At 41.0% G+C, this 25884-nt stretch overlaps 1 protein-coding gene across 2 annotated transcripts in view; it reads left to right on the top strand.

Moving 5' to 3' along the window:
* Positions 1-25884, top strand: part of SAMD12 (sterile alpha motif domain containing 12) — a 361872-nt gene that overhangs the window by 193242 nt on the left and 142746 nt on the right. For both annotated transcript variants that reach the window (XM_033126116.1, XM_033126117.1), the window contains exon 4: positions 19113-19253. In XM_033126116.1, the coding sequence (XP_032982007.1) occupies positions 19113-19253 (141 nt within the window). The remainder of the gene's footprint in view (positions 1-19112; positions 19254-25884) is intronic.

Below are 25884 nucleotides of genomic sequence, written 5' to 3'. Positions count from 1 at the left end.
GCAACCCAACCCAATGGAAATTTGATGTTCCAATAGAGATTCATGATTTTCGACCTAACAATTCTATAAAGTAATTTCTAAGGATGGTATCATCTAATTCTTCAGTGTAGGCTCATTTTGAAGCTATTCCTCACTGTGATAGTGAAGTTGTAACATTTGACATCTTTATGTAGAAGACTTAATTTAACCAATATAGTTTTCATTGAATTGAAGCTGTTGATGTTATGATAGCAATACATTTATCAGTTATGAGATGTTGTTTTCCTATCTCAGTTCTGTTTTTAGTGGCTGATCAGTATTCACTGGAATCAGCCCTTCCTTTGACAGAGGCTGTCTCCTGGCTTCTGAGGGCATGTGTTCTCACAACTGGGTGGAGTGTGTGTTGATTGACAAATTTTTGTAGCTGAAGGTGTGTATTCTGCTGTGTTCCATTACTCTGCATACAAAGAAGAGCATTTTGATTGTAAAGGCAAGCTCACTTCAATTGTTGAGAAGCTGTAGCTCTTGCAAGGGACAAAGGAAAACACTGTATTTCCCTGTAGGTTTTCTTGTGTGTGACTTTGACTTATTTGTATTTCTAGGTGTCTCCTGATTTAAGGAACCCCATTATACAAAACCCAGATTTCCAAAATAAGGGATGAGTGGGTCTTATTTTGTTTTTGTTAGTCTCTTATTAAATTCACAGATTTTTATAAGAAATTTGCTCAAATTTATGTTCAATGTCACAGTGTAGTGATTAAAAATACAGGGTTTAAAGCCTGGTGGTCCTGGATGTGACCAGATCCAAAGAGTTTGTCCCCTCAACTTTTTGTCAGGATCCTTGAACCTCTGTGGGCTTTCGTTTTTTCATCTGAAAAACAAATGAAAGCCATTGTGCCACCTGTGAGAATCCAGTGAGTTACTTCATGTCATTTTTCACAGTGCCTGGCATACAGCAAGCCCTCAGTAAGACAAATTATACATAGATTTTCCTATGTGCGTGAAAATGTGTGTGTATGCATAACATATATATGTATGATATACATAATGCTCAAATACATACAGTACTATGATTACATAGTGTCTTATGGAAAATGAGACACTTTTAAAATCAATAGATGATATACACACAGATTCTTTTGCAGTGGAATTATCTTACTAATTATGTATTGCAGAGGCCACTGTTAAAATTCATTTTTATTCCCTGCACACACATCTGCTAACTATGGAGGTAGGTGACCTAGACGCATGCTAGATGGTTCAGGGAAGACACCTGAACTGTTTGAAAATCACCACAGGCAACGTGTAATGTATCTGTCAGAGAATCAGTCAGGCACCCCTTTGTCCAGTGAAACCCTGTCAGCAAGTGGGTTCCCCAGAAAGCAGGCTCAGAGGAGATCTGACTTGTGGAAGTTTATTGGGTGATGTGGGGACAGAGCCCCAGAAAGCAGTTTCCAGGCTCCCGCCCTCACATGGAAAGGTGCTGGCTCAGGTAGTAAATGGTCATCAACTGTGATCGGATGGCCATCAGCTGTGGCTAGTTGGCCGTCAGCTGTAACCATTGGGCACTAATATAACTGCTGTGGCTGCGCTAGCAGAAAAAATGGGGGCGAGCAAGAAGATGGTGGCTGAGCCTGCAAGCGGCGCAGTGAGGGTTGAGAATTGTGTTGCTCCTGTTTCCTGTGTCTCCAACCCAGCCGCCAGCGAGAGTATAGTGGTGTGACTCCCCTACCTATGGCTCCGTGGGTGTTCCTTTTTGGCCTCACCATGTCCTGCGTTCTTATGTGGGGAGCTGGAGCAGAGACCCTGCGTGACTCCCTGCATGACAGGTGGCAGGTTCACTGTGGAGGAAGTGAAAGTGTTGCAGGAAAGAATTCAAGCGTGAGCCAGGAAATGAAGCGAAAGTCGTTTATTGAATAAAGATCTACTCCCAGGCCAAGCAGAGGCTGGCAAGAGGCAGCCCCAATCCTCCTTAGGGCTGTGGTTTTATTAGTTACCTTTTTAAAATGGGAATAAGGAGGAGGAATATTTTTAGTTCTCAGAATGGGGTGGGCTTTTCCAGGAATTTGGGATACACCCCTTTTTAGGTGTCAAGGCGCCAGTGGGTGTGTCATTTAGCATGGAGATATATTACAGTGACCATGTAATGTGGCTGGAGGTTGCTTGGAGGTGAATCTCCTGCCATCTTGGTCTTGGCCAGCTCTGGCTGGTTTCCTTGTCTTATCTTGAGTTACTGGTCCTTTGTCTTAGGCTGGCTGTTAATGGTTTTCTTGGAGGCCCTGCCCCCACCCTATCTTAAAAGAAACAGAACTAGGCAGAGAGAAAAGTCAGGCTGTGATTCTGGAGCCAGGATTGACTTTTGGAGTTGTCCCAAGCTGGGGCCAGTGTACCTGGAGGGCTGAATCTTTATACCTTCCCCTTCCCAACTTATCCACCAGTCTTTGGATGCGGGCTGCTCTCAGGAAGAGTGGCAAGACCTTGGGTGGGGTGGGTCTTTACAGCGCAGGTGAAAAGAAGGACCGACAGCTGAGAGCGGTCAGCAGACAGCATCTGGGGAGTTCTTGAGTTAATAAGGGAACTCTGAGTGGCACAGCACAACGTCTGTAACCAGTCAGTCTGGATTATTCTTGGAAATTGATTTGGTCTCGATTATCTGGGCTTTACTTTGGTCTTTCTCTCTCTGTTTTTTCCTTCTGTCCTACCCTACCATTAACCATTTATTGATGACCTATTATGAAGCAGGCACCCTAATGAGGGCTGGGAGGAGAAAAAAAAGATTCTCTTCTTTTTCAAGAAATCTTTTCATATGTAGAGAAAAGCCAGATGGGTGGAGAAGATGAGTTTTGGAATAGAAAAAAATAATAATTCAAAATGCTGCTGTCTCTTGCTATCTATATGATCATAGTCATTCAAATTCTCAAACTTAATTTTCCTCTTTTTAGAAATGGAGATAATAAGTGAACCTGTCCAAAGTTAAGTTAAAGAATAAGAAAGTGTTCACAGTTGCTACTAGCCAATCGTAATTGTCCAATAAATCACTGTTTTTTGTTATTGATGGTAATACTGATGATTTCAAAGGTCCCTGGGTCTATTTCCATGTAACTCCTTTACCTTTGCTTGTTGGGTCAAACAAGAGAGTTGAGTGACCTGAAGTGTTACCGAGTGACCTGAAGTGTTAGGTTCTTCAGTCTTCACACAATTTGTACACTCAAGGTCTCTACGTCTCAAGGACCTTACGTTGCAAAGTATGTTCTAGTGACTACACCTTGCTAGGCTTCTCAACAAAAATGGCCACTTCTCCTTCTTGACCCACACTCCTTCTGATACCTCATTCTGTCAGGTTTCTTTCAGTATCTTCAGCCATGTCTTAGCAGTGTCCCTGTTGGCCTATCTCACTGATCTACCCACTCAATCCTAGAGTCCCTCCAAGGATCGATCCTAAAGCCTTTCCTCTGTTCATGTTCCCTTTCTCTTTGACCATGGATTTGTATGTCAGCTCCATGATGGTAGCTCCCAAGCTAAACTCCAGACCTGACTACTATTTCAAGCTCCAGCATGTACACCTACATGCCCATTTCACATTTCTATTAAATATCTCTAGGTAGTTCACATTTATACATATCCTAACCAGAATTATTGATCTTTTTCCTTGAATTTGCTGACTCACATTCCCCATGTCAACAGCTGCACTTTCTTTTACTGCCCAAATCAGGAACACAGAGATTGTCTTTTCCAGTCCTTTCTCTCCTGCCTCAAATATCTAATCTATCACTAAACACTTTTTATTCTACCTACAAAATATCTCCTCTCTGCACATCTTCCCAGCACCACTTTTCTGGTAGAAGCCACCATCATCTATGGGCTCAACAATAGTTCCAGTCTCCTAATTAGTTTCTCCACTTCTAAGTGGCACCTAGACCCCCAACTGAGACGATTTTTTACAGGCAGTCAGAGAGAGTTTTAAAATATAAATTGCCTCACATCCACTGCCTTGCTTAAAACTCTATATTGCCTTTTCATTGCACTTGGAGTAAATAAGGAGATCCTTGATTTGCTCCAAGACCATGAATGATTTTGCCCTCGTCTGCCCCTCTAGCCTCATCTCAAGCCACTGGCTTCCCCCTTTTCTAGAAGCCCACCTGACGCGTCTTCTTGCCTTCACTGAAAGTAAACTATTCTACACAGCACATTTGCCTCGAAATTCACTCAACTTACTCTTGACCTGTCTTTCTCATCCTTCAGATTTTAGCCTAAAGGTTTCTTCAGATTTGCTCTTCCTGCACCTCATTCTCACCTGGGTTTTCCCTAATTTTTCTCAGGAGGAGTATTTTGTTCTTTTCCTTTATTGAAATTGTTCATTTGGATATTGATTTTTTTAAACGTGTCCTTCCCGCACTAAACTGCAACTCCGTGAGTGCAGAGACCACATGGATGGCATTCAGTGCTTATACCCAGCACCTCGCCTACGAGCTGGCATTAGAAAATCATTGCTTGATTATTAAGTGAATGCTGAACGAAAGCGGGCATAGCCTTTCTTAAATAAGAGGTAGTGTGAATTTGAATCACGTGTCTTCGTTCTAGTCTTTGCCTATTACTAGCCATGTGACTTTGGGCAAGTCCTTTCACTTTTCTGGGCCTCTTTTCTCATCTTTAAAATGGGGATGTTATCATTTCCTCTCCCTTTCTCACAGGGCTGTTTCTTCATTCAGCCAAACTTGAACAAACATCTATCAACTGCTGGGTGCTGAAGTGACCCAGTTAAACAAAACGCACATTTTCTTCTAAAGAGCCCAGAATTTGGAAAAGGAAGACAGGCATGTGAACAAATTCATGGTTATATGACAATATAGTAAGTGTAATGATAGAAATCCAAACAAGGCACATTGTTATGTAATCCATGTTTAATTTGAAAGAAGTGTTGAGTCAGGGGCTATGCTAGGTATTTTCAAATTTACTCCCTAATTTAATCTTCACAGGACTAAAAAGATTATTCCCATTTTACGGATAAAGAAGTTGTGACTCAGAGACCTTAAGTAAGCTATTCAAGCTCAGTGTGTGTGTGGAGGCACCAAGCTTCACACCCCAGTGTTCTGCTCTAAGTTCCAGTTGCTTTACAAAAAGCAAAAAAAAAACATATTAAAGTATAAGTTATTAATTACATTATTGCTAGAAGAATGAATGAACTAATATTGAACTAAAATATTTTATAGCCAAATCTAATTCAGAAAAGAAAATCATACCACAGAATCTCACTGTTTTCTTTGTCTCTCTCTTTTTCCAACTTTCTCTGGATCCATTTTTATGATCATTTATAATCAGTTATACAAAGAGTCTATTATTGATTATACTGTGTCTTTATTTGTACCCACAGTGAACAAAGTGTTACAACAATGATTTGTACGTTTTTGAGGTTGGAGAACCCTTGTGCGTGGCATTTTGGTCTCACGCTGGCCTTAATGTGTGCTTGTTGGACAAAACCCAAGTGGGCATTGCTTTGCTTTAATTCCAAATAATTCTTGAAATGTCTTCATTACAACTTAAGAGTTCTTTAAAGAGAGCTCAATTTGAGATTACTTTAAATACCTGAGGTACACGTCCTGTAATGATGAAATTATAAAAAGGGACATAAAAGACAGCTGAATGACCTGAGCCCTCAAACAGAGGTTGAAAGTAACAGTGAGTGAAGGAGTTACTACGCAGGCATTTTATAGGAATCTGAATTGGATGTACCGTATAAAATGGATGTACGGTACGTTTCACCTGTGGGAACCAACGGGTCACTTCACGTATCACAGACTCACCTGGGGCACGTCCTCAGTCTTAGGACCCAGGATCATCACCCGTTGCTGACTTCTAATGAAAGGCTATTATGTGCCTGGTACTGTGCTCAGTGCTTTCCGTGTGTCACCTCATTGAATCTTCACAAGTGTTTCTGTGACAGAGGTATTGTTAGCACACCCTTTGTTAAGATGGGTAAATGAAGACTTCAGTCAGGTTATGTAACTTGCTTAAGGTAACATGACATATCATTAGTGGAGATGTGATTGGCACCCAAGCATCTGACTCTGCGGGCGAGCCCTTAACCATCATAGAACCATTTGTCCGTGCTGTCAGGGCAATCCAGTTCCTCCTTCCCTTTGTACGGCAATCTTCAAGAATGATCTAACTCATCACAGCGTGGGCTCCCTCCCTTCTCTCATCCTGTTCTTCCCACCTTCATTATATCTTTGGAATGAGAGAATGGAGCGAATCAAGCTGTCATCCACCTGTGTCTCACGTTCCACAATCATTCGCATCATTGCTATTCTTAACTACTAGGTGACTGTTGCAAACCTACAAGTCTTTCTGCAAAGTCAAGGTGTTGGCACTATAGACATGAAAAAAAAAAAAAACACAATTCCAATGTATATGGAAATGCAAAATGCGACTGTTACCCTTAGGGTCTGCCACTTTCTCTAACATGGGTTTCTCTTGACAGAGTACATTTTGACACTTATCAAATATTCCACTAGTTTATTCAGCACTATCCTGGATATTGGCAACATATAAATGAAAAGCTATACCTTTGCTTTAAGACCTTTAATTTCAGTAGAGAAATAGACATCCTTACTGTAACACTTACCACCATGTATTTCACCTGTAGTTTCCAAGGGCAGTCAGGGCTGACTAGCTGAGAAAGTGAGACCTGAGCCAACCCTTGAAGCCCATCATACAAGAAGAGAGGGAAGACATTAGAAGGCAGAACATTAGGGAGACACAAATAAAGGAAACACTGAAGAGAATCTGTTCATGTTGCTTATTTTATCCCAACATGACTTTTATTGATGTAACCTACTGAAATCAAATTTTGGACTTCAAGCTGGGTGAGCTTGTTTGTACTCCCTTCTAGAGGATGGAAGTAGATGTGTGTCTTTACTGTCTCTTTAGCATCAAAGCATTGCCAACAGTGTCAGTCACTCTTTTTGGTTCCCTCAGATTTTTGTTACTTATCAAACAGTAAACTTTCATTACTCTTTTATTCATGATGCCTCTTAAATCTCACTTGAAGTACTATAGTTATAGGTTTTGAGGCATTTCAAGATCAAAACGCGTGGAAATTTACACTTGTAGAACTGAGTTGGAATTCCTAGTCTGCCACTTCTGTGCTTTTTGGTACTTTATCTCCATGAAGGTCAGTTTCCTCATCTTTAAAATGGAGATAAGAATTCTTCCCAGAGTGATTTGTGGATTAAATGGAACAATGGAAGGGAAAAGACCCGAGAATAAGTTTTGTGTTAGTTTGTCTCCTCACCCCTTTGAGTCCCATGGGCCTTCAATGCTGAGGATTAGTTTGTCTCTGGGATTAGCAGCTTGAAAATCAGTTGATTGAAAACCAACAACAATGGTTCTAGACTGGGGCAATTTTGTCTTGCACTAGACATTTGGCAAAAATCTAGAGAGATTTTGATTGGCACGACTGGAAGTAGATGCTACTAGAATCTGTCAGGTAGAGGCCAAGGATGCTACAAAACATCCTACAATGCACAGGACAGCCTCCCCACAACAATTACCCAGCCCCAAATGTCAATAGTGTCAAAATGGACAAAACTAAGCAAATAAGTTCCACTGTACTTGCATATCATGTTGATGACTTTTCAAATTTGGCATGTAACCCTCAGAAAGGATCCCCACTGTCACCATCAGGATGCCATCCTTTCAGGTGCCGCCATCATAGTTTGGTAGTGAGCTACACCGCTCCCCATAAGATCTTGCATGGACCCCTTCCCTTTCTTCAGGTCTGTTTCCTGAAAGTGGCAGTGATACTTTCTGTTCTGCTCACTTCATTGAGTACTTCATCAGCACAACTTGAGTGATATCATCCCCACTTTGCAAGTGAGGAAACCAAAGCCTAGTAGGATGAACCATCACAGTGACCATGTAGCAAAGAACTGGTTAATCCAGTTCTGACTTTCAGCTCCAAATCCATGACCTCTCCTTTTTTTTTTTTTTTTTTACCAAAGCTTCCCTGGTGGATTTCACGTGCTTATGGTCTTTGCTACAGGTCTTAACCAAATACAGCAGGTCCTCAAAGAACAGCACTGTGTTCAACAGCATTTGTTATAACGTTGATGACATGACGTAGGAACCTAACTCTTGTTTATATCAATTACCCTATAGTGCAATCGGGGTCATTATACGTTTTGTCGCTTAAAGTTGCAGAACCTATCAACAACATTAACAGAGGACTTCCTGTAATGGCTCCTAGGTCGTTTAATGCTTGCTGATCTTGTATCTGCACGTAATTTGTCAGCTCCCCGAAGGCAGGAACACTGCTTCCATCTCTTCTACTGAATGTATCTGGAGCTGGGACCATCCTCACTTGTTAACTTTTCTACTAAAGAAGTCCCTGATACTAATCAAGTTAATCATTTAAAAGTTTAAGGGAAAACAATCGCTGGGTACCAGGAAGAGAAAGTCAAAGTAGCGTTGAAACTTCTTTTAAACATTACTTTGGTGATGGGTCACAAGTTCAAATTAATTCAAGTGTAGCCACCAGCATGTCAGCTCCTGACTCTTCAGCATGTGAACGCTCCACGTGTTGGGCTGTTACGGCCATGAGGAGAATATTCCGGGGGAGGAGGAGGCTTGTCAGTAGGTACCTCACATGTTTCTCAGTAATTAATCTTAAAAGATGCCTAACGCATGGTGGGCTGATCCCCTAGTGACACTCGATGAACAGAGAATCCCAAAACAATGCATACAGATACTGACAAATAAAAGCCAACATACCGAGAGGTTTGGTCTACCTATCAAAAACAGAAAAGTCCTTGAAGATTGTTTATGATATCATAAATCTTCGGCTGTAGTCTGCATTATTTTGGTACTAGACTTCTTAGCTTGAAAAATCTGCTCTGAGGTACGAGGGAAGTAATTACTGATTCTTGCCAAGGGACTAAACCCAAATTTCCGAACAAAGCATCGTAGGGTTTTGCTATGTTTTGTAAATCAATTTTTGGAGGGGATTTGGTAACTCTGTGGACTACCAACAGCATAAAAGGATTTAACCTTGAATTTACTATTTGGAAACTGTGTATTCTTTCTTGAAGGACAGGAAAAATAGTGCAGGGCCACATGAAAAATGCTGTAATATAATGTATTTCTGAGTTTAGATTTCATGTGGGACTGAACATTATTTCAGTTTCCTATTAACATACATCATCAGTACCTAAATATATCCAACCAAAAAAAAAAAAAAACTCCATTGTCTAAAACAGTCTTTGTACCCAAGACTGGTTAAAAAAAATAATCAATATACAGTTCCCATCAGTGTGGTAAATGGCTTACAGTAACCGCAAGGCAAACATCCATTAACCCTTCTCTCCCTCTGCACAGAGGAGGGGCCTTCCGTTAACTGTGCATCATTCCAAATGTAACCCAGTGAGTGATCAGCCTTGGCTCTCAGGCTGGGAAACGTGGGCTGTGCTCTCCGGTAGAAGTGAGAGAGACTTATTGGTCTTGGAAGGTTTTGCACACATTCTTGCCAGGATCTGAGGCAATGAGTTAGCTGACCTCAGAGTCCTTGCTAGCTCTGGTACTGGTGACTTGCAGTCACTTTTAGGAAATCAGACATTGGTCTGGAGGTTACTTAGGAAAATGGATTTGCAATGCACATCTCGGTTATGAAAAGTGGAAGCCTCGTTCAGACTCGTCTTCAACTACCCTCGGTCTTGGTTAGCTCTTAATTTAGAATACGCTGTTCAGAATGGAATCAAAGAACTTGAAGTCAGTTCCTGTAGTCAGTAGAAACCCTGGAGGTGAGGCTGCCTGAATCACTTTCCATTGCAAGTGGAAAAGACATAGGGGAAAGAGGGTTAAATGTTAGACGTTGACAGTGGCAACTTGTGAGCCAAGTATGACCCATATGCATGATTTGTTTGGCACTCATAGTATGGAAAATATGGGTGAATTTTAAATTGGGAGATTCATACGATTTCTGGGTTTTCCGTTATTTTTTTTTTAAGTATTTATTGTATCAAGGTTATACAAGTATGTAGGTTAAAAAGTCAAGTTATAAATTAATTCTGCCCCACCCTTCCATCCAGTGATTCTCAGTCAGGCATAGTTTTGCCACCCAGGTGACATTAGACAATGTCCAGAGACACTTTTGGTTGTCACTCTTTGTGGGGAGGGAGTTGGTAGTGGTATCTAGGGTAGACGCCAGGGATGCTAAAATGCTAAACATGCTAAAATGCACAGGCATATGACAGACTCTCACAAAAAATTTCAAAGAGTGCCAAGGTTGAGAAAACCTGCCGCAGACCCTTCCATAGAAGCAACTACTTTCCACTATTAAGTTGTTTTCTTGTTGTGACTTTCACATGTCTCCACATGTCTAAATAACATACATACCTTGCTATCTTTTATATCACCAATTAAGTGTACCATGTATTGCCTCTAAATTATTAAATGATAATTCAGTTATCTTTTACTATCATTTTTTCTGCTTTTTCACGACATCCTCATGAAACAGGTATATTCAAATTGTTATATGCATATAAATATATATATATCCTATATGAATATTCACAACCCAGCATTGCTTTGATTTTTTCTTTGGTGTTTTATTTTTTCATCATTAATGTTTCCCTGTACCTGTTAATTCTTTTTTTTTTTTAAATTAGTTTCAGGTGTATAAAACAGCATAGTGATTAGACATATACCTCACAAAGTAATAACCCCACTAAGTCTATTACCCATCTGATACTGTACATAGTTATTAAAATATTATTGACTATATTCCCTATGCTATACTATATATCCCTGTGACTATTTTTTAAAAATTATAGTTGACATTCAATATTGTTTTATATTAGTTTCAGGTGTACAGTGTAGTGGTTAGACATTTATATAACTTATGAAGTGATCCCCCTGATAAGTCTAGTACCCATCTGAATCACACATAGTTTTTACGATATTATTGACTATATTCCCCATTCTGTACTTTATATCCCTGTGACTCTTTTGTAACTACCAATTTGTACTTCTTAATCCCTTCACCTTTCTCACTCAGCCCTCCAACCCCCTCCCATCTAGTAACCATCAGTTTGTTCTCTGTATCTATAGGTCTGTTTCTATTTTGTTCGTTTATTTTGTTCTTTAGATACGCTGTTCAAAATGGAATCAAAGAACTTGAAGTCAGTTCCTATAGTCAGTAGAAACCCTAAGTGAGATCGTGTGGTTTTTGTCTCTCTCAGTCTGCTTTACTTAAGTTAGCATAGTACTCTCTAGGTCTATCAGTGTTGTCACAAATGGTAAGATTTCATTCTTTTTTTGGCAGAGTAATATTCCATTCAGTTGTTCTTAAAAATAGAGGAAGTACCAATAGTACTTGGCCTATATTCTAGCATAGCAATCCTCTAGGGTGAGGATTACTCATTTTTGGGGAAAACAACCAGCCCAGTGCATTGTAGTCCACCTAACCCCAGCCCCCACCGTGTCTTAGAATGGTTTTCTTCACACAGTTTTGTCATCCTGACGACATTTGAGTTTGTGACCTCTATGCAACTGGATAAGGAGGTTGCCCCAGGTGCATCAAACGTAGAGAAGTAGGCAATTAAACAGTGCCTCCGATAAGGGGCTAATATCCAAAATACATAAGGAACTCATGCAACTCAACAACAAAACAACAACCCAATTGAAAAATGGGCAGAGGACCTGAAGAGACATTTCTCCAAAGAGGACATACAAATGGCAAATAGACATATGAAAAAATGCTCAACATCACTAATTATCAGAGAAATGCAAATAAAAACCCCAATGAGATATCACCTCACCCCAGTTAGAATGGCTATCATCAACAAGACAAATAGTAACAAGTGTTGGAGAGGCTGTGGAGAAAAAGGAACCCTCACACACTGTTGGTGGGAATGCAGACTGGTGCAGCTGTTATGGAAGGCAGTGTGGAGGTTCCTCAAAAAATTACGAATAGAATTACCATATGACCTAGCAATCCCTCTCCTGGGTGTCTACCCAAAAAATCTGGAAACATTTATCCATAAAGATATATGTGCTCCAGTGTTCACTACAGTTTTATTTATGGTGGCCAAGACATTGAAACAACCAAAATGTCCTTCAATAGATGAATGGATAAAGAAGTTGTGGTATACATACACGATGGAATACTATTCGGCAGTAAGAAAAGATGAAATAGGATCATTTGTGACAACATGGATGGATCTTGAGATTATAATGCTAAGCGAAATAAGTCAGACAGAAAAAGCAGAGAACCATATGATTTCACTGATATGTGGTATATAAACCGAAAACAACAAAAGAATAAGACAAACGAATGAGAAACAAAAACTCATAGACACAGACAATAGTTTAGTGGTTACCAGAAGGTAAGTGGGGAGGAGGTGGTAGATGAGGGTAAAGGGGATCAAATATATGGTGATGGAAGGAGAACTGACTCTGGGTGGTGAACACACAACGGGATTTATAGATGATGTGATACAGAATTGTACACCTGAAATCTATGTAACAATTTACTAACAATTTACTAACAATTGTCACCCCAATAAACTTTAATTTAAAAAAAGAATTAAGGTGTCTTCTGAATGATTTGTAAGGAATAATAATTAAAGTACCAAAATTTGCCAGTGATTAACTTTTGAAAATAAATTGCTGTAGGTTCGTATCACTCTTACCTACACCACGATGGGCTTTCTTGAATTGGGGATAAGCAGGCCAGGGCCAGTACAGCAAGTCAACTTACACATAAGAGAATTACACATAAGCGTCGATCTGTTAAGTCAAGATTCTCTTGGGTGCAAATGGTACAAATGAGCTGAACTCACTAACCTCCTCCCCCCGATATTGACTTCCATAAACGAGAAACCCAGGGTGTCTAACTACAGACAAGGCTCTATTCGGGAAATCAAATAATGTCATCTTATCTTGCTCCCTCCTTCCCTGCCATCTCCTCCCTCCCCCACCCCCCATTTTTTGTCTCTCAGCTCTGCTGTCTCTGTTGTCTTAATTCTCTGGTGACAAAGACAGCCCCTGACAGCAAGTCTAGGCGTATATTATCCCGTGAGACATAATCTAAGAAAGAAAGAGAACTTCTTTCTTGGAAACCATCCCTTTTCTAGTAAATAAATTTTCTTTGCCCCATCTGGATCACACAGGCAGCACGAATTTACCAAATGCCGTATTTATTTAGTGCTTCCACCGAGTGAGGCCCTAGCTCGGTGCTCGGAAGCATCAGTGAAGCCCTGCCCTTGGGGATCTGACATTACAGGAGGAGGTGGGAGGGAAGCGCAACATCAAAAACAAATGAAATGATCGAGAAAAGTATATAGTACTTTAGAAGCAAAAAATATCAGAGGAATTTATTTTTAGTGATTAAAAGACCCACCAGGTACGGAGGAACGGTTCCCAAAAGACAAAAGAGGCTCTTTTGTCAGAAATGGTCAGGGACACAGCGCAGGCAAAAATGAGGTATTCGTAACATTAGCTCTACAAATGGGGGTGTTTTATGACTGTAAACATCCTCTCTGTGTCTCCTGTGGCTGCTTTGGGATGGGGAGAGAGAACAAGCAAAGGGTAAAACGGGTTTCCGGAGAAGGCAGGCGTCGCGAAGCGGCACAGAAGATGCCAGCCTCCCACTTCACGCTCAGCGCTATCGTTTCTTGGAGCGCCCCAGATGTAGCATTTGTTTTTCAGAGCCCCGTCTTTGCCTGTGCTATTCCCTGCACCTCGAATGCCCTTCCCACTCCTTCTTGACTTTTATTTTTTGTTCAGGGACCCCAGTGAAGGTCGGCGCCCCTCCTATGGGCTCTTAGAGAACCTGTGCTTGTCCCTCAGGCAGGGAAATTACCTGATGCTTCTTTCTCTTCCTAGTTCCTAGTACTGGGACGTGGCCGGTCCATGGTATAGATGTAGATGGTCGGTGTGATGAAGGAGTGGATGGGTCTGATTAATGGCTGCTCTCAGCACCCCCTCGGTCCCCTGTCGTACTCCACCGAGTGACGACCAAAGAGTGCAAGCCATCACAGCCTTGGGCGTTGTGAACTCATGCCAGCGTTCATCCGTCTTGCCTTTAAGTCATCAGAAATGCAGACTTTTCCCCAACCATCAGCCTCCTACCTGCCTCAGTGGGACGATGTATGTGAGAATTGGCAGAAATGGGCTTGGGGAATACATGAGGTCTGTGCAAAGAATTCCTGGGCGGTAGTTTAGGGAGGTGGTTAAGAGCATGGCCTCTGTGTAGATTTGTATCCCCGCCTAGGAAGTCTATGAACTTTAACTGTGTGCAGTAGCTCTTCATTGATGATAGTTAATCATAGTATCTTCAGAGAATCGTTGAAAATGAGATAATCCGTGTAAAGCTCTTAGGACAGTGTGTGACACGTAGTAACTGCTCAGTAGATGTTTGCTGGTTACCGTAATTGTTACGATGATGAAGAAGCAGAGAAAGCATCCTCATCCAGCCACAAAGCTGTACTCCCCAAATTGCATCATCATAATGATTCCAGTTTGCAAAGGGCGTATGTACGTATTCTGTCATTTCCTCCTCAGAGTCGCTTTATGAACTGGTGTCATTTTCCTTCCCATTGTAGAGATGAGGAAATTAAGATTCATATGCTTTCCTGGACATTTCTCTAAACCTTGAGCTCCAGATCCCATGCTTTTGAGATTATATCTCTCTCCTTATTTCTTTGTTCCAGAAATTCCAATTTTGTAATAATGGTGGTGACATAAAGAAACACAGGTTCAGGTTATGGGACACTGGTTGTATGCCCAACACCTGTCACACTATTTCTTTGATCACCAGGACTAGAGTAGAGTCAGGGACTTCTACCTGTTGCGTGATGTAGGCCTTTACCTGAGAACAGGTTTGGAGCTAACCCAGTGCGCAAGTGGCCATTTGTTTGGGGAACTGTACAGTGACCTTTATTCTTAGCAGACAAGAGGCCCTGTAATTCAGCCTCTTCTCTGGGAAAGGTGGACTCCCAGGCACTTGCAGTGGCACCGAGGCTTCCCAGTAGGGTAGGGGCTGGAGCCACCCTTTTGGTCCCCCTCCAACTGTTCCTGACACTTCCCGTTGTGCCTTGTGGTAAATGATTATCTTGAAAAGCGGTGACAGGGCTTCTGTGACAATTCTCTGAGCAGAAGATGGGGGCTCATCTGGACTAGAGACCAAAGTCCAGATTGGGCCTGAAGGCCAGAGACACGTGTCTCAGCCTAAGTCTTCCCCCCATTTCCTGAGTGGTTTCAGACAAGTCATGTTCCCTGAGCCTCACTTCTCCATGTGGACATAAGGAATTCTGTGTCCTTTTCAGAAATCTCAGAGGATCCTTCCAGCTTGTAGTAGACCGAATACTGGCTACCCAGAGATACCGGGTCCCTGGCATCTCTGTAAATGTGCTCTTATAAGGAGAAAGGGTCTTTGCCAGTGTGATTAAGTTAAGGATCCTCACATGAGGAGGTTATCCTGAATTATTCAAGCGAGCCCTAAATCAACTCACAAGTGTCCTTATAAGAGAGAGGCAAGGTGAAGGTGTCCTTATAAGAGAGACTCCCGCAGAACAGAAGGTGACATGAAACTAAAGGCAGAGATTAGAGTGATGTGGTCACAGAGGAATGCTGGCAGCCAGCAAAAGCTGAAAGTTTCCAGAAGGGATTCTTCCGTACAGCCTTCAAAGGGAGTGTGGCCCTGCCAACACCCTGATGTCAGACCCGTGAAACTAATGTTGAACTCTGGCTTCCAGAACTGAATGGAATAAAGTTCTGTGGTTTCAAGCCCCCATGTTTGTAATCTGCCATGGCAACCGTAGGACGTGACTACACTGTTCTCTGAGTCAATTGTCTGCCACCCATTCTTGCCGCCCAGCTGTCCAACAAGGCTTGTAGTCTCACTCCCTGCCTGTGCGAAAAGAGAACTTTCCTTAAGCCTGCAGGACGGTGGTGTATTCTTTGGGGCTCAGATTTTCTGTTCCTTTCACCTGGTATGTGTTTCTGGGGTCAACCCCCACAAAATGCAGCCTCCTCCCTTTGCAACATTCAGTTTCTCGTTGCGGTCCTCATTGTTGTCTTATCGGAAAGCCAGTTTCCAACCAAAAGAAAGACAGTTATTTAATGGCCTTGAGGTCATCAGGACGTAAGGAGACAACATTCATTTGAGCACCAAGCATATTCATTCAATAAATGTTTCTTGAGCATTACTATGTGCCAGCACATAGGCAACAATAGGGAACAGGTGACAATAGGGACCCTGACAGGAGAGAGACTTATTCTTGCGCAGCTGGTATTGCAGTGGGTCACACACAATAAAGCTTTTGTGTATATACTCGTGCTTCAACTGCTGCAAAATTCTAATTTTCCGAGATTTTTAGCAGAGCTTCAGATCCATGTTTCTGCAGGGTGAACTTCCTCGTGGAATATTCTCTGGCTTGAATGTCTACAAAGGTCCTGGGAAACAGTTTTAACACTGAAGACACCTCTTGGGGCTAAGCAGTATGGAGCTTGGGTCAGAAGAGGGCCCTCTTATTTCTCTAAATTCCACCAGGATATGCCTATGCTCACCTTTCACCTCCTATCTACTCAGAGGACAGTGTTGAAGGAATGAAAGCACTATGGGGAAGAAATAAGGATATTCTAATGGTCCTCCTTTGTTTAATTCTGTCCTGTCCATCACTTCTCCAGATCCCAAGTGCTCTCAAAAGAAAAAAAAAAAAAAATAGCAGTAACTCTACCGTGATTTCCTCCCTCTGATACATTCTCCCTTGGAGTGGTGACTCAACTTCTTGTATTAAAATGGTGCCCCCAGCCACTGGTAGCTCAGGTTGAAAATCTGAGTCATTTCTGATGTCTGTATTTCCTTCATACCCCACTTCTCGCATCCTAAAGTCATTCCAAATATGTCCAGGATTCTACTACTCCATACTGGTTGTCTAAGGTGCCATCACTTCCTGTTTTGACTACCATGCAGTAGGCTGACTCCTCTCATTGTCCTACACTTACCTCCCTCCGCCTAATGCATTCTCTACCTAGTGACCAGAGAGATTCTTTTGATACACTGAGATCATGCCCAAGTCATCCCTTGCTCAAAACTTTCCACAGTTAGAATAAAATCCAATCTTCACCAAGGCTAGGAGGACCTGTATGTTCTGGCCCCTGTCTTCTCTCACACCTCATTTCCTGTCATTTTCTTGTCTTGCCTACTCTGCCCCAGTGACACTAGCTTTCCTGCCATTACTCTAATTGCCTTGACGCTTCTATATGTTCGGTGGGTCACCTCTTTTTTTCCTAACCGCTAAAACCCCAATAGCTCCATCCTTCCAGTAGGGGTCCCTGTCTGCCCCTCTGTATCAGATTATGTGTATATTGTCTGCCTGTCAAACTAAATGGTCAACTCTGAAGATAGAAGGCCCTGTCTGTCTCCATGGCCCCAGAATAGTGTCAGGCATTTCATGGTACTCAATAAACCCTTGATAAAGAAAAGAAGTAAAGACCAGGAGTACAATCCATGTGAAGCCCTTTCAGTTTCTTTCATCTCCAAGAACCTATGAGTCCATGAATGGCCCAGCAGCCAGGATCACCTAAACACCATTTAAAACCAGTTTAGGATATCAGGAAATGTAGTTGGCACTTCTTTTATTTGAGATTGAGTTGATTGTTTTCCCTCCTTAGCTCCTCCCTGTGCAGGCAACTGACTACTGAGCAGCCTGGGTTAACTTAGGACATAGTAAGTGCTCAATAAATATTTGTTAGCTTAATCCTCATATGATCAACAACAAAATGTAACGATATAAATTTCAAAAAAAAGGTGCGACTGATGATTGACTACTTACCACTTTCTGATACCTGCATCAAAAGCAGCATCACACTTATTTGGACACTTTTATTTTGTGGTCAGCAGGAGGAGGTAGGATAGGAGATTGATGGGACATTTGCTCCTGGAAATGATCTGATTATGGTAAAGATGTTTCAGGACCACAGACTTGGGTGGCTCTGTAGAAACCATCCAAGGCAGATGGTGAATCAGATTTTGTCCCTGTGATTCCCAGTGTACCCATTAACCTCGCCTTCTGGCTACTGGGTTTCTTTTTGGCAGAGATAGACCCTCCATTTTCTGAAGTGTATACGCTGTGATACCCAAAGTCTTCCCATTGATCATGGAGTTAGTTGCCTCTGTGTATTCTATATCAATCAAAGAAAAGATCCGCAGGTGTGAGGCGTGGGGGTGTTGACGTGAGAGCCCAGGGTGGTGCTATGAGCATTTAACAACTATCATTCTCTCTGTTTTGTGTGCTACATTCTCACAATGGAAGTATGTTTATTTCAGGACAAACACATAAAGGGCAGAATTTGGGAATTTGATGGAAACCACAGTAGCAAGGGAAGCATGCAGACCTTCGGGGGAAAGGAGTGGGCTGAAAGGAAGCCAGGCCAGGCTGCCCAGGATCCAGGGTGTCTGCACACCGGGGCCCTCGTACCCAAGGCTCCTCGTTTTGCAGTCTTGAGATGTCCTTGCTCACCATGTTCCTCTCACCCCCAGCCCTGCTGGGACCTCTGCCTTAGGCCAGTGGTTAGGATGAAGGCATAGCTCCCACCAGCTGGAAATGGATCCAGCCCAGCACCAGGGTGCAGCAGGGGAGTTGGGTGCTGCTGATTAAAACTGAAATGTTAAATCCATATTCCCAGAAACGTTACTGTAACCTGGGCTGAACGTCATTGGCATTTCTCTGTAATCACAGGTGGAGCATCCAGGTTTTCAACTGGGTTGTCAGTGACATGGGCCAACCTCAGAGCCCATCACCCAACAAAGCGTGGTGTTTGTATGGGAACCTGTAATCTGGGACCCAAATACCCAGGTTCAATTTTTTGCTGTTTTAACTCAATTATTGGTCAATTGTGGGGGAGTGGCCAATATTAGATAAAAATTGAGGTTGTTTTCTAAATTTGTGGATTTTTTTCATCTAGATTATCCATTCCGGTCAGCCAGAAAAACGGAGGACCGTGTATTCTAAAGGAGCTATGGAAATTAGAAAGGAAATTTCTGTTAGGACAGGATTAGCCAAGGCTAAGATGGAACTCCTTCTCCAGCCCTTGTTCATTTGCTTTTCCTTTTATTTCTTAAAACTCTACAGGGCGAGCCCTGCTGAGACTTACTGACAAAAAGCTTGAGCGAATGGGGATTGCTCAGGACAACCTCCGGCAGCACATTTTGCAACAGGTGCTGCAGCTGAAGGTGCGGGAAGAAGTCCGAAACCTACAGTTACTCACACAAGGTACCCTGCTGTTTTCTGGTGGGTGGATGGAAGGAGAGGCTGGAGGGAAGAAACTCTTACCTGCATGACAAAGGGGAGCCCGGGGAAAATGGTGATTGGTTTGTTTGCAACATTTCCTTCATTAAAAAAAAGTACGTAGCTGTAAAGGCCACATCCCTCCTAAACCTTCTCTTTTTCATAGCTCACTATGGGGAAGGATGCACAAATAAGTAATAGATGGGTGAACAGAAGTCTCTGAGCTAATTTCAAGGTCATGATATACAGCTATGTAGGTTGTGCACTGCACAACCCCAGAGGAGTACCAGTCACATAGATCAGGATACAGTTTCACCCCCTAGTGTTGTACAGTGTACAGTCTGCACAACTGTACAGTGCAGCCCAAGTTATTTTAGTCTGACTACCAATTTTGAGGTGACCTTGGCATTTGAGTGATTCCGTAGTTCATATTACGAGTGATGTAAGTGGGATTTTTGTTGTGTTTTGTTTTACTTTGCTTTTCACTGACTAATAGGAGAAAAACATTTTAGAGGTACTTGTGTATATATATATATATATATATATATATATATATATATATATATATATTTGTATACACACACGTGCGCATACACGCACACACACTTAAGAGTTTATGAGAACCCTATTTAGAATCTGGAAAACAGAACCATTTTAAAAAATAGACTAGGGAATTTAAGACTGGAATGTTAAGACCGTATAATTCTAAATAAGAATCATTAATAACTTCAATATGATGAGAGCGCTTAAGTCCTAAAAACTGGAAGTGACAGCACAAAGCTGGAATTTGAAGAAAACCTTAAGAAAAACTCCATGGAATTTGCGTGTGTATGTAAGGTTTGGTTGTTATCAACCTCCATTGGCTATAACCTTTTATTTGGTGTAATGTCCACTGTACATTGTTTTAAATGAAAGATGATAAAATATGTATTTTTGAGAGCCTTGGGTATTTTTCAATGTGTAGAATATTGTGATGGCATGCATACTGATATTGGAGAAATCTGGGTCAGCCAAGTTTCATGTTATTGCATTTAGATTAAACCAGTAATTGTCCATTTGCCTAGAGGAAGTAAGGTACTGCCTGAAAGATGCCTGCTCCAGGAGAAATATAGTCTTCAAGTGATATGAAAATCATACTGTTTATTTGTTATGCCTTATTTGCACTTGTCTTCAGAGACTTCCAATGGTCAATGTATAGGTGTAGGTACAGTGACTGATTTAAATTTGAATTTGATATATTGATATCCGTTTAAGTTTCTTTTAAGAATCAAGTAGAGATTCAAAGATTTATTACAAGAAAATCCAACACAGTGCTATGTATAAAACTCAAAAACTAGAAACAACCTAGAGGTCCAGTAATATGGAAAGACTCAAATAGTTTTTGCTTAAATTCACAAGATCCAGTAAAATGCAATCATTAACATTAAATCTTCAAAGAGTGTATAATAACATAGGAAAGTACTCAGGAAGTAATCAGAAGTGTGGGGAAAAGGCCATGTACAAAATTTTATTTATAATGAGCCCAATTCTGTAAAAACAATTATATTTTTATATGTACATAAAAAAAGGGCTGCAAAAATATGCCAATATTTTGATAATGGTTTTCTCTGGGTGGTAGGATTGTGGGTGATTTAAATTTTTTTAAAATACTTTTCTATATTTTCCAAATTTGCTAGTATAAATCCATATTACGGTTATAACCAGAAAATACAGACACACATTTTTTTAAGCTTCAATCACAGCGTCGCTCTGCCAGATTGTATTTAGTGTCTGAGGTTTCCTTCACTCCTGTTTTCCTCCTGTGACGATATATAAAAAATGAGAGCTAAATTTATCATGTGTGCCTTAGACTCTTTTTTATCTCTGCTACTGTCAGCCTGCAGTGTGTTTGCTTTGCAAAATCATTTTCCACAGCTTTCATTGCCCTAGATGCATAATATATAAGATTTTTCCTGAGATAGTGCTCAAGTCTATTAAGCTAAATATGTGTTTGTGTTCTGGGAAGGTAATGCTAAGTTCAGCCTTTTCAATTGTCACTTTCCTTAGCTTTGAAAAGCTGTGCATTTTGAATTCTTTCATTCCATTCCCTTTAGACGAGGTCATGTTCTCCAGCTCTTGGATATTTTGTCTGCACTCATATTACCTTTTTTTTATTGTTGGTCCTTTACATGTTAATGTACAAACTCATTTTATGTCAGGCAGCCTTTAGAAAATCTATAGCCTTATTGAAAAGATGGTTTCTTTGTAAAACATAAAACAAAAATTGGCAGGTTGTTGTTTTTTGTTTTGACTGATAATAGAAGTTCTAAAGACAGCGAGGGTTGCCTTAAAATATTTTAAGTCTAGGTTTGCTATAATAAGAATTGAAAGATGGAAACTAGACTTTTGGTGGTATGCACGCTATAGTGTATACAGATATTGAATTACAATGTTGTATACCTGAAACTTACATAATAGTATAAAGCAACGTTCCCTCAATTAAAAAAAAGAAAAAAGAAAAAAACTTGCCCATTAACAATCATTCCCTATGTCCTCCCAACGCACCTCAACCACCAATCCTTGGAAACCTCTAATCTACTTTCTACTTACCTATTCTGAACATTTGCTATAAACAGAATCATTCAATATGTGGTCTTTTGCAATTGACGACTTTCACTTACAATAATGTTTTTCAAGTTCACCCATGTTGTGAGCATGTGTCAGCATTTCATTTCTTTTTACTGCCAAGTAATATTCCATTATATGAGTATAACATTTTATTTATCCATGCATCACGTGATAGACACTTGGGTTGTTTCTGACCCTTGGCTGTAATCCATAATGCTATTTTCAACATCTGTACAAGTTTTGATGTGGACCTGGTTTCATTTCTCTTGGGTCTATGTCTAGGAGTGGAATTGCTGAGTCATATGATAACGCCATATGTAACCACTTGAAGAGGGGTCAGAATGTTTTCCAAAGTAGTCGCACCATTTTGCATTCCCATAGGCAATGTATGAGGGTTCCAATTTCTCCACATCCTTGCCAACATTTGTGATTGTCTTTTTGATTATAACCAATCTAATATGTGATGAGTTGGTATCTCATTGTGATTTTGATTTGCATGTTCCTGATGTAATGATGTTGAGCACATTTTCATGTGCTTACTTACCATTTGTGTATGTTCTTTGGAAAACTATTCAGATCCTTTGCTCGTTCTTTAATGGGGTTATTTGTTTCTTCCAAGCTTTATTTATTTATTTTTTAATTTATTGGGGTGACAATTGTTAGTAAGCTTTATTTTTGATGCACCAACTTCCACCATGTTTGACTACTCACTTTATTTACAAGCTCTAGAGCTAAACATTTGGCGGACATTTCCAAAGAGGAACTCCATCCTCAAAGGAACATGTCTGGCCACTATGGGAGGCATTCAAAGAACCTGACACAAACTTGGAAATCAACTCCAAAATGAAACATGTGAATGGACTCTAAAGATTTTTTTTTCCTCAGGGAAACAACATTCTTTGGGATGTAGAAATGAAATCCATACGCATTAAATTAGTTGCATCAGTTTGTAATCAGAACTTCAAATTAGGTATGTCACTCTGAGAACACATTCTACCGTGTTTCTAGAGGAAATAAAATAATAGCTAATTAAGCCTACTTTTCCAACTTTTCATTGCTGTTTTAAAACTTGTCTTAAGCTTTTATTTATACACCAGTCATTTTCACCCAGTTCTCCAGGAGCCCTAGGACAGTAATAGGACCAAAATGGTCAGAAATAGACCGGGGAAGCTGGTGCTAGCTACTGAGAGTTATCCAAATACAAGTGAAAGGAAGTGTTTGCCCTCCTTTTACTTCTTCTCCTTCTTCTGGATGCTGACCAAAAGACAAGAACTATAAGGCATTTTTTAAATGGGTATGGTGGATACAAGGTGTGACAATTAAGTTCGAGAACTTATTGCAACAACGTTACTAACCTTTTTTGATATCAGAGGGATTATTCATTATAAATTTGTACCAACTGGACAGTTAACCAAGTTTACTATTTGGAAGTGCTGAAAAGGCTGCATGAAAAAAAGTTAGATGACCTGAACTTTTCGCCAACAGTTCATGGCTCTTGCATCACGACAATGCACCAGCTCACACGGCACTGTCTGTAAAGGAGTTTTTAGCCCGTAAACAAATACCTGTATTGGAACACCCTCCCCATTCACCTGATCTGGCCCCCAGTGACTTCTTTCTTTACCCGAAGATAAAGGAAATATTGGAAGGAAGATATTTTGATGACATTCAGGACATCAAGGGTAATACGACAACAGCTCTGATGGCCATTCCAGAAAAAGAGTTCCCAAATTGCTTTGAAGGGTAGAGTAGGCGCTGGCGTCGGTGCATAGCTTCCCAAGGGGAGTCCTTCGAAGGTGACGGTAGTGATATTCAGCAGTGAGGTATGTAGCACTTTTTCTAGGAGGAGTTCATGAACTTAATTGTCAGGTCTTACTTGTCAGTACAGTAGTACCTCGGTTTTTGAACGTCTCCATTGATGAATATTTTGGTTTATGAACACTGTAAACCCAGAAGTAAATGTTTCGGTTTTCGAACACGACTCAGAAGTCGAACATGTCACACGGCTTCCGCTGAGTGTAAGATCCTGAGGCCTAGCTGTTGGCTCTTTTCGAACATTTCAGAACTCGTGGATTACGTTCGAAAACTGAGGTACCACTGTATATCAGTTTATAGGCATTATCAGTAAATCTTGACAGAAATTCCTGAAACAGCCCACATCATCTAAAGCCAGAGCTGTCTGTCAGCTGAAAATCTGCCCTCTGGTTTCCCTGCCTTTATTCACAATGGCCCTGTAACTACCTGACATTTGCAAGCAACACAATCAATGATTGGCCCTGCTTTAATGTCATTCCCTTTGGTGCCTTTGAAGTGGTTCCTTCCTCCACGCAGTCTTTTGGTCTTCTGTGTCCCGTCCATGGAGCCCCAGTGATGTCGATCTCGTGGGCTTGCTTGCTTACATGTTCTGGTAGGAAACTCTGCCCTATCAGGGCACCTCCAGTTATCTCTTGAGAAATGCGGTGCAGAGCTGGAAACGTCATTAGTAACTTTCCTTTTGCTTGATTCACAAGAGATGGGGGCGGGAGGGAAGGTGCCCTACATAACACAGAGCAGTAGAGCAAACTATTTTGGGATCCCTCAAATGAATCAAACCAAGCATACGAAGGGCATCCTTAGTGTTTTATTAATGGACAATATTCCTAGGAAGAAAAACACTCCAGGGATACTGAAAGCTTTTCTCAGATAGCTAATGAGTATTAAGTGCTTACTATCTACAGAGCACTGCACTAATTGTCACGTCACCTCCTGACATCTACCCTACCGTTGTCAGTACGGTTGTTGGCCCCAATTTATTTACGGGGACACTGAGGATGGAGAATTTAAGTAAGAGACACAAAGTCAGACAGCTAGTAAAAAGCATAGCACAGGTCTGTCTGACTCCATAGCACACTTGTGCCCCTTATACTTGACCACCTCTGATCTGTCAAATGGGATTATAATTCCTATTTATTTCATGGTGGTGTTAAAATGATTAAATGAGATTTTATGTGGAAGCCATATAGCTTAGTTTATGGCATATTCTATGAAAGTGGGTGGACAGACACTTTCTGTAAAGGGCCAGTTAGTAAGTATTCTAGTCTTTGTGGGTCATACTGCATGACAGCAACCACCGACAATCCTAAATGAATTGGGCTTAGCAGTGTTCCAATAAAACTTTGCTCATAAACACAACCGCTGGGCATAATGTGTGGAGCCCCACTTTACAAGGTTAAACACGTAAGCTTTTGATACCATTTTCATCAAGATAATTGTTTTTATTCTTAGTGTCTTCTGAGCTATAAGTGCTTTCCCCGACCCAAGGGACACTGTCTTATGGAACCACTCCTGGCGCCTTTTCATTTCCTTCTTGGCTACCAGTACATGGACAGTGTAAAAACATACCAGTAATTGTGAGGGTTGGGTAACTTTCATGCAGTAGAAAGCAGTGCTCCCATTGGAGGATAAGGCAGATGAAGGTAGTAAATACCTTTATCTTCCAATGCCTGTTTAATTAGTGCCTACAAAAGGGAAAAAAAGAAAAGAGTACAATTGTTTACTGAGGCCAGTTATAGCTCATTAAACATTAGTGTTTCCCAAAAGACTTTTTCCACATTGTCGAAATATATGTGTCAAATTTTAATTGCGAATTGCGTGACCAGATGGACTTTCCCAAAGCTCCATCGTTTGGAACAACACAAATTAGAAACACTGCTTTCCAATCAAAGAGGACTTTTCAAAACCATGTGTACAGGCTGGGTATTTCAGTCCGGTCACCCCCACAACGATACTGCAGCAACTAAAGTAGTCCATTTGAATTGAAACAGGCCATCTGGTCTACCACCTAGCTCGGAAAAGGAAGTCTTTATGGAACATACCAATAGACTCTTTAAGATATTTCTGTCTCATTTTACAGATTTGGGCACCAAGACCCAAAGAAGATTAGAGGATAGTCCGTGGTTACATGGCTAATTGGTGGCATCACTGAGACTAGGGCCCAGTTCTCCTAATTCCCAGACCAGTATTCTTTTTT

Source organism: Rhinolophus ferrumequinum, chromosome 14 (genome assembly GCF_004115265.2).
Source record: "Rhinolophus ferrumequinum isolate MPI-CBG mRhiFer1 chromosome 14, mRhiFer1_v1.p, whole genome shotgun sequence".
Classification (NCBI taxonomy): Eukaryota; Metazoa; Chordata; class Mammalia; order Chiroptera; family Rhinolophidae; genus Rhinolophus; species Rhinolophus ferrumequinum.
This window is presented reverse-complemented; position numbering and strand designations above follow the sequence as displayed.